At 39.2% G+C, this 19,677-nt stretch overlaps 1 protein-coding gene across 31 annotated transcripts in view; it reads right to left on the bottom strand.

The window, feature by feature from the left end:
* Positions 1–19,677, bottom strand: part of ptprda (protein tyrosine phosphatase receptor type Da) — a 341,854-nt gene that overhangs the window by 79,187 nt on the left and 242,990 nt on the right. For all 31 annotated transcript variants that reach the window (XM_065249635.2, XM_065249633.2, XM_065249632.2 and 28 more), the window contains exon 8: positions 12,472–12,623. In XM_065249635.2, the coding sequence (XP_065105707.2) occupies positions 12,472–12,562 (91 nt within the window). In that variant the 5' untranslated portion in view covers positions 12,563–12,623. The remainder of the gene's footprint in view (positions 1–12,471; positions 12,624–19,677) is intronic.

Below are 19,677 nucleotides of genomic sequence, written 5' to 3' on the forward strand. Positions count from 1 at the left end.
GGAATGATTTGACAAATGGGAATTTAGTTCAGATAATGGAAAAACTATAATAGTGCCAGACAGATTGTGTATTTTATTTCTATGTGAAGGTTATTTTCATATTAGAAGGGATTATGGGTATATTATCAGTATTACACAATGTCACAAACCCTACTTAATTCTGCCTTTAAAGTCAAATTTAAGCTTTATGATTTGTCTGACTGCCAAAAGTTAATACATTTACACATAAACCTAACTCAAGTTATTGAAGACCTGAACTCAACATTTAGCCTTCAAGAGACAGCTGTTTGAAATGTCAATCCTGGAATAATGTCTACTGTTTAAACCGGTCAATTTTAAACAATCTAACTGTACAGCATACAGGGAAATTTAAGAGTTCTTTGTGGAAAACAGGCTGATGCTGTAGATGCAATGCATTATGGGAATTACAATCATGCTGATTACCACATACCAAATACTTGATTTTATTAGCACACGCAACAGTGTGCAAACATTTCGAACAGTAGCATAATGTGTGTGTGTGTGTGATTGTTTATTCTGTTTGAAGTGTCCTGCAGGATACAGCATCAGTTTTATCACAAGCACTAGAGCGCACCGGTGCCAGGACCGCAGGTGTCACGCTACAGCACGCCTGTTGCTAGGAAACTAATAATGCCAAGTGCCGCCCACCTCACCACTCAGGTGGATCCGAGTCATGTGACTGCTGACCTCAATCTGAGATTAATCATTCAGGAAATGCAATGAACTCATGTCATACATACTGACAAGAGCAAAAAAACACTGATGAGACCAGATAATGATCTAAAGACATCATGAGACCTGATGAGATTTGATGAGACCTCACAAGACCAGATGAGATCTGATGAGACCTTATGAAAGTTGATGAGATCTGGTGAGACCTCACAAGACCAGATGAGGTCTGATGAGACCTCACAAGACCTGATGAGACCTAACAAGACCAGATGAGGTCTGATGAGACCTCACAAGACCTGATGAGACCTAACAAGACCAGAAGAGATCTGATGAGACCTCATAAGATCTGATGAGATCTAATGAGACGTCATGAAAGTTGATGAGATCTGGTGATATCTAACAAAGACACGATGAAACCTCACAAGACCTGATGAGATCTGATGAGACCTCACAAGACCAGATGAGATCTCACAAGATCTGATGAGACCTAACAAAGACATGATGAAACCTCATAAAACCTGATGAGACCTGATGAGACCTCACAAGATCTGGTGAGATCTAATGAGACCTCTTGAAGGTTGATGAGATCTGGTGAGACCTCACAAGACCTGAAGAGACCTCACAAGATCTGGTGAGATCTAATGAGACCTTATGAAAGTTGATGAGATCTGGTGAGACCTCACAAGACCTGATAAGATCTGATGAGACCCCACAAGACCAGATGAGATCTCACAATATCTGATGAGACCTAACAAAGACATGATGAAACCTCATAAAACCTGATGAGACCTGATGAGACCTCACAAAATCTGGTGAGATCTAATGAGACCTCTTGAAAGTTGATGAGATCTGGTGAGACCTCACAAGACCTGATGAGACCTTACAAAATCTGATGAGACCTTACAAGACATGATGAAACCTCACAAAACCTGATGAGATCTGAGACCACACAAGACCTGATGAGACCTCACAATATCTGAAGAGGCTTCACAAGACCTGATGAGATCTGATGAGACTTCATAAGACTTGAGAAGATCTGATGAGACCTCACAAGACCTGATAAGACATTATGAAAGTTGATGAGACCTTACAAGACTTGATGAGATCTGATAAGACCTCATAAGACCTGATAAGACCTTGTGAAAGTTGATGAGACCTCAAAAGACCTAATGAGATCTGATGAGATATTTCTGATATTTTCATCTCCTACAATTACATTCAGGCATTTCAAGTACATCCAATTTGGTCATAAGGACTTTAAATAGTCATGAATCCCCACTGTTTCAGCTCTAGTCCTCACTATCGTTTTGAAAAATGCAACTTAAAGGGGCGTAAATGATGTGAGAAGAATGGCAAGATTGGGCAGGGCAACTGATATAATAGGCTAGTGTAACAAATATAAAGATTTACTTAAAATAACAGTATAAGAGAAATAATTTTAACTGAAAATAATTTTTAATTAAAACAAAGGTCAAGTAAACCTGTTATAGTTGAAATAATAGCGTGTCTGAAGATAAGGAAAAGTCCTCAGGAAGTGGTACCGCATGCTTGCCTAGACGCAAACTGCCTTCACGAAACACATGCAGGTGCGTGCATGCGAAACATCTTATTGGATAAGAATGCGTAAGCTCATAAATAATAACCAGTGCGACACCAATGCGTTGTCGATGTACTATAGTGCTTTGCCATGTCACAGTATATGACGTTTACACAACATGCAGTTTGAAACTCAGAAAACAAAAATATCACAAAAAGCTAAAAAATTAACTAGTTTTCCCCTACTGTTAAAATAAACAGATGCTAACATTATTTCTATGATGTGCAACACAACTAACTCTGTTAACATCTAAAAAAATGTTGGTTAGCGTTTGACGCTTTACACAGTACAGTATAGGACAGACATACACACACACACACACACACACACACACACACACACACACACACACACACACACACACACACACACACACACACACACACACACAGACACACACAGACACACACACACACACACACACACACACAGACACACACTGATGTGAGATCAGAATGACCTTTCACACTGCATTAATTTAATGGTGCAGGATGAGAATGTTTCAAACTCTTTTCACAGCACAGCGACTTTATAACAACCACAACAACATAAAATCTGCCCTGACAGAGGTGACCGGACCGGACCAAACACACACAACCACACACACACACACACACACACACACACACACACACACTGGTTTATAGGGACTTTCCATAGATTAATAAAACTGTAAAATTCAGCATCCAATCTTTCTGACCATAAGCCTTCATCCTCACTCTTGACACCACACCACACCTATACACGACAACTGTGTGTGTGTGTTCATGACTTGCAGTGCGGTGTTCACTATTCACTGGATGGGTTAAATGCAGAGATCACATTTCAAGTATGGGTTACCATACATTGGCAAATACGTCACTTTCATTTCCTTTATAGGGTCCTGCTCTTCCTCATCACCACCTCTTCCTCATATTCTTCTTCCTCTGTCTCTCAGACAGTTTTCATTAATTGTTTGTATAAACATACCACACACCTGTAGACCAACTGTACACTCTTTATATTGTGTACAATTGGTAAAAAAGACAACAAAAAAGGTGAAAAAATTGTGAAGACTTTTATGTTGTTGTGTTTACTTGATGATAACTGTGCTTGACTTGTGCTGCCTGTGTTTAGAGTGTCTCACACAAACTATGTTAAATGTTGGATTGCTTTCACATTTGATTCCATTCACCAGGATGTTAAATTTCTTGGAAACGATTATTATGCTAATAAACTAAATTCATAGTTTATTTTGATTATGAATATTAAAGGAACAGTATGTAGGATTGTGGCCAAAACTGGTATTGCAATCACAAAACTTGTGGCTAAAACCGGTACTGCAATCACACAGCTGGTGGCCAGTGCACAAAATGACAACATAAACATCAGTTGAGGGCTGCAACTCCACTTTTTAAATGACAATATCCTGGCCAGAAAACTGTTGTCAGTGATATAAGTATTCAAAATGAAAATGATTTCTTAATGTCTAGTGACATATCAGAGCCATTTTATGATTAATTGATATAAATTTCGTACATACTGTTCCTTTAACAAATGTAAAAACTTCTGAAGATCAATACTAAGAGTTTTATGTGTAGTCCGTTTCAATTTCTTGTTGTCTGCTGTGTTGATGATGTGCACCAGTGTGACCTCTGCACTTGTGTGTATGTGTGAATGTCTGACAGCTCATGGCACCTGAGCGATGATCTCTCCTCGCAGCTTCACCGTTTTAATGGCCAGATGACGACCTTCGATAAGAACGACATCATCTAATCGTGCAGCGTGATGCATGGGCCGACTATGCCAACATTCCTTATCACTAAATTATTGCTGACAGCCATGACCTCACAGCCGACCTACAGGATTTCCTCTGTGAGGTGTGTGTGAGAGACAGTAACAGTCTAATATTCTTCAGAGAAGTCAGACGATAAAACAGTTCTTTCATTTGCAGAAACTTAAAAACAGTCTCATGTATCATACATTCACATGTGTAAGCCATGTAGCTGTGTTGAGTGCCGCTATGTGTCTCATATCACCCTGTACAATGTTGCTTGTGTGATGTTGCGTGTCCGATGGTGTCATGTTTAGTATCACCATGTCCAATGACGTCGAGTCCAACGTCGCGGTGTCCAACGTCGCAGTGTCCGATTGTGTCGTGTTCAGCATCACCATGTCCGATGACGTCGAGTCCAATGTTGCTGTGTACGATGTCACCGTGTACGATGTCGCTGTGTCCGATGGTGTTGTTTATAGCATCACCATGTCTGATGACGTCGAGTCCAATGGTGTCATGTTTAGTATCACCATGTCCAATGACGTCGAGTCCAACGTCGCGGTGTCCAACGTCGCAGTGTCCGATTGTGTCGTGTTCAGCATCACCATGTCCGATGACGTCGAGTCCAATGTTGCTGTGTACGATTTCACCGTGTACGATGTCGCTGTGTCGGATGGTGTTGTTTATAGCATCACCATGTCCGATGACGTCGAGTCCAATGTCGCCGTGTTCGATGATGTCGAGTCCAATGTCGCCGTGTACGATGTTGCCGTGTATGATGTCGCTGTGTCCGATTGTGTCGTGTTCTGGCGTTTTCAGCATCACCATGTCTGATGAAGTTCGAGTCCAATGTCGCCATGTCCGATGGTGTCGTGTTCAGCATCACCATGTCCACTGATGTTGAGTTCAATGTCACCATGTCCGATGACGTCGAGTCCAATGTCGCCGTGTACGGTGTCGCCTTGTCCGATTGTGTCGTGTTCAGCATCACCATGTCCAATGACGTCGAGTCCAATGATTGCTGTGTACGATGTTGCCGTGTACGATGTCATCTTGTTCAGCTTCACCATGTCCAATGACGTCGAGTCCAACGTCGCGGTGTCCAACGTCGCAGTGTCCGATTGTGTCGTGTTCAGCATCACCATGTCCGATGACGTCGAGTCCAATGTTGATGTGTACGATGTCACCGTGTACGATGTCGCTGTGTCCGATGGTGTTGTTTATAGCATCACCATGTCTGATGACGTCGAGTCCAATGTTGCCGTGTATGATGTTGGCGTGTCCGATGTTGCCGTGTCCGATGTTGCCGTATTCGGCATCACCATGTCCGATGACGTCGAGTCCAATGTCGCCGTGTCCGATGATGTCGAGTCCAATGTCGCCGTGTACGATGTTGCCGTGTATGATGTCGCTGTGTCCGATTGTGTCGTGTTCTGGCGTTTTCAGCATCACCATGTCTGATGAAGTTCGAGTCCAATGTCGCCATGTCCGATGGTGTCGTGTTCAGCATCACCATGTCCAATGACGTTGAGTTCAATGTCACCATGTCCGATGACGTCGAGTCCAATGTCGCCGTGTACGATGTCGCCTTGTCCGATTGTGTCGTGTTCAGCATCACCATGTCCAATGACGTTGAGTTCAATGTCACCATGTCCGATGACGTCGAGTCCAATGTCGCCGTGTACGATGTCGCCATGTCCGATGGTGTCGTGTTCAGCATCACCATGTCCAATGACATCGAGTCCAATCATTGCTGTGTACGATGTTGCCGTGTACGATGTCATCTTGTTCAGCTTCACCATGTCCGATGATGTCGAGTCAAATGTCGCCGTGTATGATGTCGCCATGTCCGATGGTGTCATGTTCAGCATCACCATGTCCGATGATGTAGAGTCCAATGTCGCCGTGTACGATGTCGCCATGTTCGATGGTGTTGTGTTCGGCATCACCATTTCCGATGACGTCGAGTCCAATGTCGCCGTGTCCAATTGTGTCGTGTTCAGCATCACCATGTCTGATGACGTTGAGTCCAATGATTGCTGTGTACGATGTTGCCGTGTACGATGTTGCCGTGTACGATGTCATCGTGTTCAGCATCACCATGTCCGATGATGTCGAGTCCAATGTCGCCGCGTACGATGTTGCCATGTCCGATGGTGTCGTGTTCAGCATCACCATGTCCAATGATGTCGAGTCCAATGATTGCTGTGTACGATGTTGCCGTGTATGATGTCATCGTGTTCAGCTTCACCAGGTCCGATGATGTGGAGTCCAATGTCGCCGTGTACGACGTCGCCACGTACGATGGTGTCGTGTTTGGCATCACCATGTCCGATGACATCGAGTTCAATGTCACCATGTCCGACACCACATATTCGTTAGTCTGAATGGATGTTTTAGAAAGAGATATAATTCATTATTGATTCATTGTTTCTTCTTTCTATTCATTTGTTCTCTGAGAGAAAGAGAATCACTGATTCATTTAGTCATCTTTTGTTCCTGCCAGTTTATTGGAGCTGATCATGTGGCTTTATAAAAGATGCTCTCCTCCTCATGTACTGCACCTGTGTGTTTGTGTGTGTATCTGTGTGTGTGTGTGTGTGTGTGTGTGTTAGGGATAGGCACATGTGACCAAGTACTTAAACAGGAAGTTGACCATCAACCCATTAAATTATACTCATGTTCATTTCCCCGCCCCATGCATGTCCCACCCCAAGTAATTTTTTATACTATATTTTGAAAACAAATGTGTAGTCAAAAGTGAATCAAGATGTTTGTTGAATCTTAGTACTCTTGCATTAATGTTTATTTGTATATTTCAGATGAAATGAGGCTGTGAATCTGGAATCTGGAATCTGTGCAGGCATTCAGACACATCTGACAAAGATCCTGAAAAGGATTTGCTTATTATGTGCGATTTCTCTCTCAAGAGAAACAACGCATGCATTTATTTTTCGGATTTGATCAAAAACTTAAGCATGACGCCCTGTTCTGTTATGCTGCTGAATGATCTCAGTTTCATCGCAGTGAAGAGCTCTTTGATCTCTAGTTTATTCCAGTTTGCAGACATTTCTGGACGTTCATCTGCATTTAAAAGAGCTGAAAAATATATTCTTGTTGTGACGACACGTGCGTCCTTACAACGACACGCCCCTTATGGCATTGTTTCTGCCTTTTGTTCACACAGGACACATTCCGTAAACGTTATGGCAATGTTACAAGGCCCCCTTTACGGGAGCGATCCCAGAAACAATTATGGGATGTGTTTCTGTTCACACAGAAGGCATGCTGGCAATTTTATGGGACTTTTCTGGCATCAACATGCTGTGTGGATGGGTTTTTCTTTGCAGGGATGAACAGAAGCAAAAGCAGGAAAAAGAAAACTAAGAACTGGACAGAGGCAGATGAAGAATTGGCTTCAATTTCATTCTTCCCCTCATTTTCTATTTCTCTTGCTTTAGCCTACAGTCTTCACAGTTAGATGTCTGTCATTTATCACACTGACATGCTCTCTCTCTCTCTCTCTCTCTCTCTCACACACACACACACACACACACACACACACACACAGGCGTGATGAAGAATGGTTGGTTTCTCACGCACATGCACAAACACACACATGCACGCACGCACGCACGCGCACACACACAGGCGTGATGAAGAATGGTTGGTTCAGCGAGAGGAGTTTCACAGATGGCAGAGGAAGTGACTGTGTGAGATGCCACAGTGGGAAACACACAGACACACATAATACACACATATTGTTGCCAGAAGGAGAAGTGTGTGTGTGTGTGTGTCTCAAGATGAATCTACTGTAGCATTTTAGCACAAACCTCTGTGTTTTATTCTCTATAGCTGTTAGTTCGGCGGTTGTGCTGTGTGCGATTGTACAGGTAAAACCCTGCAGCACGTCACATTAAAGGGGACACATCATGAAAATCTGACTTCAGGTTTAAGTGCTATAATTGAGTCCTCAGTGCTTCTGTCAACCTAGAAATGTGATAAAGATCAACCCAGTAACTTTGTTTTGGTAAACAATTCTAGGCAAGCATTTAAAAATAGGTCACCGAAATTTGTCTCCCCTTGTGATATCAGAAGGGGATCTTATTATAATAATACCATCCCTTAACTCTTTCACCGCCAGCGTTTTTAAAAAAAAGTTGCCAGCCAGCGCCAGCGTTTTTCATGATTTTCACCAAAGTTTAATGCCTTCCAGAAAATGTTCTTCTTTAAATATATAAACATACAATAAACCAAATGAAAGAACAGACCCTCTGCTTTCAAACAAAAAAAACCCGTTTCATTCTACCTTTAGTGGTTCTTTTGCAATCAGCTTTTGAATATGGGTAGGTTTTTGCAAAAACACCACATTTTGAGCAAAAAGCAGAGATAATTCCATTTTTGTGACGGACTTTTCATAGAGATCCCATTCAGAGCGATCTTTAAAACAGACACGGACATGCAGCAGCTTGCCATAGGGCAATACTTCCGGTTTTAAAAGGTTGCGGAAGGGCGCCACCTGGTGGATAATAGCGGTATTGCGGGAAGCGTTTTCTCTTAATTGACGAGATATCTCGTCAATGGCGGGGAAAGAGTTAATCTCCACTATCCAACCGCGGCACTGCAACCACTGACATTTAGTGCAGAGAGAAAATAATTGACAGCACAACTGAGTTTCAATTTCAACAAACCACCATTATGGTGATCAGTGTTTGCATTATCAGCTCATTTGCATTTTTAAGGACACACCCATAAATGGCACATTTTTGCTTACACCTACAAAGTGTCAATTTTAACATCTTATAATAAATAATATGTGGGGTTATTTTGAGATAAACCTTCACATAAAATCTCTAGAGACACCAAAGGTTTATTTGACATCTTAAAAAAAGTCTTGTGAAATGTCATCTTTAAAAGTCAGCAATGAACTTTAAGTTTCTGCAGAAAACTCTCAGTGCATGGATTTAACTCTAAAGATGCTGCATCATTGGGCAGATTTTTGGGCAGGTTTGTGTTTATCATCTGTTCAGAGGTCAGTACCTGGTTGAGCGGGCAGTCTGTTAGAGGACTAGGTTTTATTTAGTTTGAGAAGACTGATGTACTGTATGTGTAAACTCTTCAGTTAATACTGCCACGTGTCCATTAGGTTCAGAGATTTGGTTTGTTTGAGATTTGAAATGATCTCAGATGTCTGTAGCATAAGGACAGTTCTATTATAAGGTGCTTTATTAGTATTGATTATCACACACGTCTTCCCTGGAACACTGATGACAACAAAGGATTTCTTTCTCTTTTGGTTGTTTATAACAAAGTTGAAGTGATCCACAGACCCGACAGATTGACCTACAACCCTACAGTTCAGACATCACATGATGATTGTCCATGTCTTAATTCAACAAACACAAGAAACTTCACTTCAGTCAAGAGCTTTAAGTAATGTAGATTTATTCTGAAGTTTCAAGACATATTTTTCCATCTCATCTGAGATCTGATGTCCGTGTCCCAGTGTGATTAATGGCCCTTTAAAGGGAAGCAGCTGAAAACCATAGGAACGCTAGAGCTTCTTTTATAGTGAATGTCTGATAGACTGATCATTGTGTTTGTGTTTTGCTCAAACATCATGAGAGTATTTCATTTGTGATTATAAATCTATATCAAACAGAGAAAGTCATTTAATTACGGTCTAATCAATACATCTTAGATGTAAGCACATACAGACGTGTCCGTGAGATTCAGCAGTGATGGCCTACGTCGACCTCCGGGTGGGACGTAACGGAGGATTCCTCCTGCTTCGCCCAAACGGTCCCGCGTGAACGGACCAAAGACTTCAGCCAATTAAATCTGGTAATAAGCGACAGCAGTGCAGGAAGTGTGAAATTGCTGCTGGGGAGAAGAAAGAGTTGCACTCCTCGCCTTACTGATCCCTTCTTGTTTCTTTTGCCAGGCTTTTGGTTGTCAAACACGCAAGTCCCTGAACATAGTTAAGCGCTTTAGTGACTGAATGAACTATCAGTGCCATTAATATCTTTATTATATATGTACGCATACTTCTGAGGTGGGTTCAAAACATCTGAGAACGCTGTGCAAATCTAGAATTTAGAATTGATCTGAATGTTACTAAATCTGAAAATCAACAGACAGCCTAACAATGTAAAATAAAAAAAGTCGAAATTATTTCACAAATCAAAATGTAAATGTCAGATTGCTGTGCTGTATTTTTCTCATGCTGAATTAAAGAAATGTGTTAATTCATATAAATGTAAACAAAGATTTTTCCCCGTGATCTCTCTACTGTATATGTTTACGGTGTTTCTAGCATAAATATGCAATGAGGAAACATCTGAAGTCTAATTAACCGCACTGATATTCATCATGAATATTCATGAGTCATCATGCAGAGTGGACAATTAATTAGCATGCAGGTGATAATTACTATATTCAGCTAACACCCCCTTGAGAATTGTCCAATGACGTCTCAGTTCAGCTTTGATAGACGATTTTTAGTCTCAGAGAGCTTCAGACTGATGGCTAGTTTATTATAACCAAGCAGATATTTATAAACTATTAATACTCGTTTCTCAGTAAAAACCCAATCAAAGTTATTAATGTGAAAAAAGTGAAAAAGGTAAAAAAAATACATGAATACAGACACGTCCTCCGAGAGCCTTTTTAGATGACATTTTATTTTTTAGAGCTCGAATAATCCCCCTCCCCATAGACGCAAAGGATTGTGGGAATTTCTATACATCTATGTTGACCTCAGAAGTCGATCAGATGATGGTATACGTCAGAAGACAGAAAGAAAAGCAAACATAGTCTTTACACCCTCCTAACTTGTGATGCAGTCCTGATTTTAGAAACAGATGAAATCTCATAGAAACTAATGAGGTTTGATCTTTTTCATTTGTTCCCGAGTGCTCAAATGTTTTGGAGTAGTTCATATTTTTCTTATTTTCCATGTGAAGAAGGATCAGTTGGGTTTGGCACAGATCTGCTGTGATGGTTTCTGAATCTTCTGCTCTGATGCTGCACTAATTAAAGCCTGAGGCTGCAAACAAGCTGACGGGATTTAACCACGGTAAAACCTACGACCACACTAAAATTAAACACTATCACATAACCACATATGACCCTACATACATATTTAACATTTCAACTCGGTTTTATGATCAGAGAAATAGATCATGCAATAAATACTGTGTGTCTGCGTGCGTGTGTGTGTGTGTTTATGTGTTGTTTGTGTGTGCATTTGTGTGAGTACACTAAGCAGTATACATAGATGCTTTCATTTAAATGACATTAACATACAAGTAAATGAAATGCAATGATGTTGATTTAATAGGGGCTATATAGAAAATGAAGCGTTAAACCTGCCTGCCAGCTATATGTTAACACAATTCTGACAATTAATCTTCATAAAACACAAGACACATAAATCACCAAACTCATGACAGAAGAATATTATAAAACGGGCAGTTCTGGTCCTTCATTCTGATTGGTTGAAACGCGTTCTAAGCTGTGATAAAATACCCTGGTAACCCCACGGTTCAGATCGCATTACACAGCTTAAGTATCACTGCGCCACTGCTGCTACATATACTGATTTATGAAAATAATAAACATCACAGTCTTCAATCATATTTTCATCGTGTCTGTGATCCTTGGGAACTGCTCCACTGCAGTCACACTTGATTCTGAGGAACTACTTTGTTTGGCGGAAGAGTAATATTTGTGCTAATATAATTACAACTTATTTTCTGTGTTTTATTTGATGAAATCCTGCTGTGCATATGAAGTAACCGTTTTATATAAGCAATAAGCCCCACGAAGCAGTGGTGTTACAGGTTATTTTATAACAGCTAAGGGGGTTTTACTCTGCTACAACACCACTTAACTGTTAGAAAGTGAACTGTAACACCACTGCTTTGCGGGGCTTATTGCTTTTATAAAACACATGTTAAAATAAATAAAACATTGAACAACACAACAATCAACAAACGTACACTTACTGCATCTCAATGACTTCAGATGGGCTTTATCTCCTTAATGAATTTTATTCTAAATTCTTTTATGCATAGAATACTTTTCTACACAAAATTACATTTACACTTTATTTACGCTCCTAACAAACTTTATCCATGGATGTGAGCATATTCAAGACATTTATAAATGTTTCAATCTCACATTAAGTTTGGTTGTAAAACTTGATCATTTTAATTTCTTTAAAGTAAACACCTCATCGTGCAACCAAACAGATTTACAGCCGTGAGATCTGGGTTTACATCTCGTGTCTTGAAAATTCATTCTGGTACCTCAGCACGATTTACTGCATCATCCTTTTTAAAATACAAAATCTCAACTTAATGAACAAGTGTGTGTGTGAGTGTGTGTGTGTGTCTGTGTGTGTGTGTAAAGTGCGACTTACACTCTGCGTTGCTGAGCAGTATGGTGGCGGTGAGCAGTAGAACTGAGTGTCTGATGGAGGGTAACGCTACACGAACATTTGGCACCGGCATGATGTTACGACTCGCCCACTGAGTGTGCCAGCTCACAACGCTCCTGCAACACTCTCACAACCTACAGACACACAAAGACATTTCATATCCATTAAAGATTTCAGTGCCAATAATTTCATGCACACAAAATAAAGTCTTCATCTTCATTAAAGCATTTTGAAGAAAGTCAAACAGAGACCACAGTGTGCCATGAGCAACATACATGAGAAACATCATTATAACCCCTTATCTAACAATTATTGCAGATTATACCACAGGTATGTTAAATGCTTTATTCTGATTGGTTAAGAAGTGTTTCATGTCTATGCAGTATTTTTCTATAAACGCACACCTGGCCAATCAAATGTCTTAAAATAACCACCAAAGTAATGTCTGTTGTAATTGTGATATAAGAGGAATAATTGAATGAAATAATTCGCTCCTTGGAATTATTTGAAAATGATGCACACCTGCAGCACTAACACCTTGGGTGTCCCTGTCATCAATAATTCATAAAATAATTAAACAGAAACAAAAATATTCTTTTAAAGTGTGGTTTGTGAATGTGTTTGGCTACACTGACCTAAACACAGATTGATTTGAATATAACAATGAGCTTTATTCAAGTCTAGAGATTCATGAGTTGAGCTTTCTTTCTGTTGTAATGATGATTAATAATAATTTGCCTTCAGATATTCAAAGAGGCTCCAGATGCTTGAATGATAAATAATAACATGTGTATTTTATGTAAACAATCAATTATCTTAATTGTTAATTAATTGCAATTATGTAAATCAAGCAATGGTTTGAATTCGTTGATAATCCACAGTTTGCTCATGAGAAGCCCTGCTAATGTTACACAACATCTCGCTGGAAAGAAAACTGCTTGGTTGTGTACAGGGTGGAGGCTACGGTCACACCTGACTCGTGAAAATATTATAAACCAATCAGAGAGCTCCATTACTACAGAGGCGTGTTCGTCGTTCTCACATACGGAAGTTAATGTTGGCACGAGCTGGACACCTGCGGTCTGATGTCACATGTTTTCTATTTCCATCCATGATAACATTACTCACATCCATACTGAGCTTATCTCAGACACAATTATGAATCTGCTGTCTGACATTAGTGTGTGTGATTCATTAATAATTAACAAATATCAGCTGTGTATCACAGCAGCATGTAAATGCAGATTTATACTGTACAGAGCCACACACACACACAAACACAAACACGCTCTCGTCTGACAGATAAGTAATGCCGTATGTCGCCCACGTTGGCAGGCGATTTGTAAATAAAGAAGAAAATGGCAGAGTGTTTTTCTCTTCTTGTTCATCATCTGTCTAACACTCATCCACAGAGAGAATTGAATATAGCATCAAATCTATTCAGACACACAATGTGTGCCAAACAAAAATCTCTTTATGTGTATACACATATCACATGAGAATATAATCTTCAGTTTAATTCTGTCCGTCATTAATGTCTGACTCAATCTTGATCTGTTATTATGAGACGCTTTCCAGTTTCTCTTAATTCTGAATCTGCAGATGAATAGAAGATGTCTCACAGGTTGTGTGTCAATCATCTCTAGATTAAATTTATGCATTATTCTGAAAATATTTTTCTGCTAAAATAAAACAGTTTTTTATGATAACACTCAGGGTTGTATTAGTAAACATTAGTAAATGCATTACCAAGCATGAACAAACAATAAACAATATCATCATTAACATGTATTAAGTTTTGTAATCTCTGTGATTTTCACAAAAGTTAAACAAAATGCCTTTCAGGGAAATTTTCTTTTATAAATATATAAGCATACAAATATTTCAAATGAAATAACAGACCCTCTGCTTTCAAACAAACAAACAAAAAGTTTCATCCTATCTTCATTTGTTCTCTTTTATCACCTCTCAAATATGGGTCGGTTTCTTCAAAAATACACATTTTTGAGCCAAAAGATGAAATAATTGCATTTTTGTAAAGGACTTTTGTTAGAGATCAAATTCAGAACGATTATCAAAACATACACGGAGTTTAAAATGTTGTTAAATTAGTCAATGCTTTTGTTTTTAATAAAAAGGGTAAGAGCAGAATTACAGATTAGCGTAAAAACTCCTCGGGGAATTGTCTTTGGCAGGGAAATGTTTTCTCTTAATTGACTCGTCAATGGCAGGGAAAGAGTAAATGTTAGTTAAGGTCAATACAGTTAAATCATGTTAGTTTATGATGCATTAATAAATGTTAAGTGTTACAATGCTTGATTTTATTAATATTTTAGTAAAGGCTGAAATGATCATGAACGAAGATGAATAAATGCTGTCAATGTATTGTTCATTGTTAGTTCATGTTAACCAATTGTTAACATATACAATCTTATTGTAAAGTGTTACCAAAATTTGAATGTAAACTCATATTAAAATGTTAAATTCAGTAACAATGATTTGTAAAACAAATATCTGTAAAACTAGAAACATAAAATTATCTTTTTATAGAAGACATCATGATATCTCAATATAGCTTAACAGTCAACTCTGTTACAACCCAACATACATTACAGCAATTCCAGCATTATGAAGTTTGTCTCTGTTGTGTTTTTATTTCTGCTCCGGTGCTGGGTTAAAAGTAACGCTTGCAGTGGAGACGCTTCATTCAAAGGCCACTCGTAATTGAAATGCCAAGTGTCTTTTATTATCTAAATGTTAATTATGTGTGATAGAGTTGCAGTTTAATGACATTAGAGAGAGAACAGCAGGCACTTCTCTTTAGTACAGGATAAGCACTGCTGTTAACCTGCTGTAAGAAACTCAATCTGAATCTGATGAGAGACAACTGTGATGTTATGTACTGATTTAAACATCTCATCTGGACTCATCTCATCTCATCTGGACTCATCTCATCTCATCTGGACTCATCTCATCTCATCTGGACTCATCTCATCTCATCTGGACTCATCTCATCTCATCTGGACTCATCTCATCTCATCTGGACTCATCTCTTCTCATCTGGACTCATCTCTTCTCATCTGGACTCATCTCTTCTCATCTGGACTCATCTCTTCTCATCTGGACTCATCTCTTCTCATCTGGACTCATCTCTTCTCATCTGGACTCATCTCTTCTCATCTGGACTCATCTGATCTCATCTCATCTGAATTCATCCCATCTGAACTCATGTGAACTCATCTCATCTCATCTCATGTGAACTCATCTCATCTCATGTGAACTCATCTCATCTGGACTCATCTCATCTCATCTGGACTCATCTCATCTCATCTGGACTCAACTCATCTCATCTGGACTCATCTCATCTCATCTGGACTCATCTCATCTCATCTGGACTCATCTCATCTCATCTGGACTCATCTCATCTGGACTCATCTCATTTGAACTAATCTCATCTGAACTCATCTCATCTCATCTGGACTCATCTCATCTGGACTCATCTCATCTGAACTAATCTCATCTGAACTAATCTCATCTGAACTCATCTCATTTGAATTCATCCCATCTGAACTCATCTGATCTCATCTGATCTCATGTGAACTCATCTCATCTCATGTGAACTCATCTCATCTCTTCTCATCTCATCTGAACTCGTCTCATCTCATCTGAACTCATCTCATGCGATCTCATCCGATCTCATCTCAACTCATCCGATCTCATCTCAACTTAACTCATCTCAACTCATCTCATCTCATCTCATCTCATCTCATCTCATTTGAACTCATCTCGTCTGAACTGCTCTCATCTGATCTCATCTGAACTCATCTCATCTCATCTCATCTCATCTCAACTCATCCCAACTTATCTCAACTCATCTCATCTGAACTCATCTCATGCGATCTCATCCGATCTCATCTCAACTCATCTGATCTCATCTCATCTCAACTTAACTCATCTAAACTCATCTCATCTCAACTCATCTCATCTCATCTCATTTGAACTCATCTCATCTGAACTGCTCTCATCTGATCTCATCTGATCTCATCTGAACTCATCTCATCTCAATTCATCTCATCTCATCTCAACTCATCTCAACTCATCTCATCTCATTTCATCTCATCTGAACTCATCTCATCTGAACTCATCTCATATCAACTCATCTCATATCAACTCATCTCATATCAACTCATCTCATATCAACTCATCTCATATCAACTCATCTCATATCAACTCATCTCATATCAACTCATCTCATCTCATCTCATCTCAACTCATCTCAACTCATCTCATCTCAACTCATCTGAACTCATCTCATCTCAACTCATCTGAACTCATCTCATCTTATATCATCTGAACTCATCTCATCTGAACTCATCTCATCTTATATCATCTGAACTCATCTCATCTGAACTCATCTCATATCAACTCAACTCATCTGAACTCATCTCAACTGAACTCATCTCAACTGAACTCATCTCATCTCAACTCATCTGAACTCATCTCATGTGAACTCATCTCATGTGAACTCATCTCATGTGAACTCATCTCATGTGAACTCATCTCATGTGAACTCATCTCATGTGAACTCATCTCATCTGAAATCATCTAATCTGAACTCATCTAATCTGAACTCATCTCAACTCAACTCATCTTAACTCAACTCATCTCAACTCAACTAATCTAATCTCATCTCATCTCATCTCATCTCATCTCATCTGAACTCATCTAATCTCATCTGAACTCATCTCATCTCATCTCATCTGAAGTCATCTAAACTCATCTCATCTCATCTGAACTCATCTCATCTCATCTGAACTCATCTCATCTCATCTCATCTGAAGTCATCTAAACTCATCTCATCTCATCTGAACTCATCTCATCTCATCTGAGCTCATCTCATCTGAACTCATCTCATCTCAACCCATCTAAACTCATCTCATCTGATCTGAACTCATCTCATCTAATCTGAACTCATCTCATCTCATTTGAACTCATCTCATTTGAACTCATCTCATTTGATCTCATCTCATCTGAACTCATCTCATCTGAACTCATCTCATCTGAACTCATCTCATCTCAACTCATCTCATCTCAACTCATCTCATCTGAACTCATCTCATCTGAACTCATCTCATCTGAACTCATCTCATCTGAACTCATCTCAACTGAACTCATCTCATCTCAACTCATCTAAACTCATCTCATCTCATCTCATCTGAACTCATCCCATCTGAACTCATCTCATCTCATCTCATCTCATCTGAAGTCATCTAAACTCATTTCATCTCAACTGAACTCATCTCATCTCAACTCATCTAAACTCATCTCATCTCATCTGAACTCATCTCATCTCATCTGAACTCATCTCATCTCATCTCATCTGAAGTCATCTAAACTCATTTCATCTCAACTGAACTGATCTCATCTCAACTCATCTCATCTGAACTCATCTCATCTCATCTGAACTCATCTCATCTCATCTGAACTCATCTCATCTCATCCCATCTGAACTCATCCCATCTGAACTCATCCCATCTGAACTCATCCCATCTGAACTCATCCCATCTGAACTCATCCCATCTGAACTCATCCCATCTGAACTCATCTCATCTCATCTCATCTCATCTGAAGTCATCTAAACTCATCTCATCTCAACTGAACTCATCTCATCTCAACTCATCTAAACTCATCTCATCTCATCTGAACTCATCTCATCTGAACTCATCTCATCTCATCTGAACTCATCTCATCTCATCTCATCTCATCTCATCTCATCTGAACTCATCTCATCTCATCTCATCTCATCTGAAGTCATCTAAACTCATCTCATCTCAACTCATCTAAACTTATCTCATCTGATCTAAACTCATCTCAACTCATCTGAACTAATCTCAACTCATCTAAACTCATCTCATCTGATCTAAACTCATCTCATCACATCTGAACTCATCACATCTGAACTCATCCCATCTCATCTCATCTCATCTCATCTCATCTCATCTCATCTCATCTGAAGTCATCTAAACTCATCTCATCTCATCTGAACTCATCTCAACTCATCTCATCTGATCTCAACTCATCTCATCTCATCTGAACTCATCTCATCTGAACTCATCTCATCTCATCTGAACTCATCTCATCTCATTTGAACTCATCTCATCTCATTTGAACTCATCTCATCTCATTTGAACTCATCTCATCTGAACTCATCTCATCTCATCTGAACTCATCTCATCTCATTTGATCTCATCTTATCTGAACTCATCTCATCTTATCTGAACTAATCTCATCTCATTTGATCTCATCTTATCTGAACTCATCTCATCTTATCTGAACTCATCTCATCTGAACTCATCATCTCATCTCATTTGATCTCATCTTATCTGAACTCATCTCATTTTAACTCCTCTCATCTGAACTGATGGGTGTCGATTTCTGACCTTAAAAAAATAAATACAAATGATTTCACATCAGATTACTTCATATCAGGAAAATCCAGCAGAAACTCTGAATTCTGTCATTTAACCGGTTACATAATTACTAAAACAAAAATGTCACACACAGGCCAGAAAGTTAGGTGCAAATCAATTTTCAAGGGGCCATTAAAAGCAAGACGCATGTTTAAATGAATTCAAGACAACATACACATGGACATGGACAACAAAGGCAAAAGACCAGAGCATCAATAAAACATTCATTATACAAAAATACATTACTGATCTCAACATAAAGCCAACCAATCAGAACAGAACTTGTCATGTTCAGATAAACTGAATTAATGAATGTCAATTAACTTAAATTATGACAAAATCTGTTTGATAGCATTTTGTTATTAGAAATAATAAATAACCCTACACACATTTAAACACATTTCTGCCATCTTACTGTTTTAAAAATAACCTTTTATGAATATTTCCCTTGAATTCTTCTGACAGATTCATCCTGATTGAATCACTGAGTCTTTCTAACCAATTCAATAACTGATAAGATTCATCTGATCACACACTTCTCATTCTGTATGGACACATGTGATCTCTGGTGCTCTTTATCTCTCTCACTGAATATTCAGCAAAGCAAACAGAGATTGACAAACAGTCCCTGCTACATCCAACTAAATCTGAGAAAGAAACAAAAAGCAGCTCTCTGAGCTGTGTGTGTGTGTTAGTTTTTATGTGAATCTGTAATGTG

This window comes from Paramisgurnus dabryanus, chromosome 2, assembly GCF_030506205.2.
Source record: "Paramisgurnus dabryanus chromosome 2, PD_genome_1.1, whole genome shotgun sequence".
In the NCBI taxonomy this organism is placed as follows: domain Eukaryota; kingdom Metazoa; phylum Chordata; class Actinopteri; order Cypriniformes; family Cobitidae; genus Paramisgurnus; species Paramisgurnus dabryanus.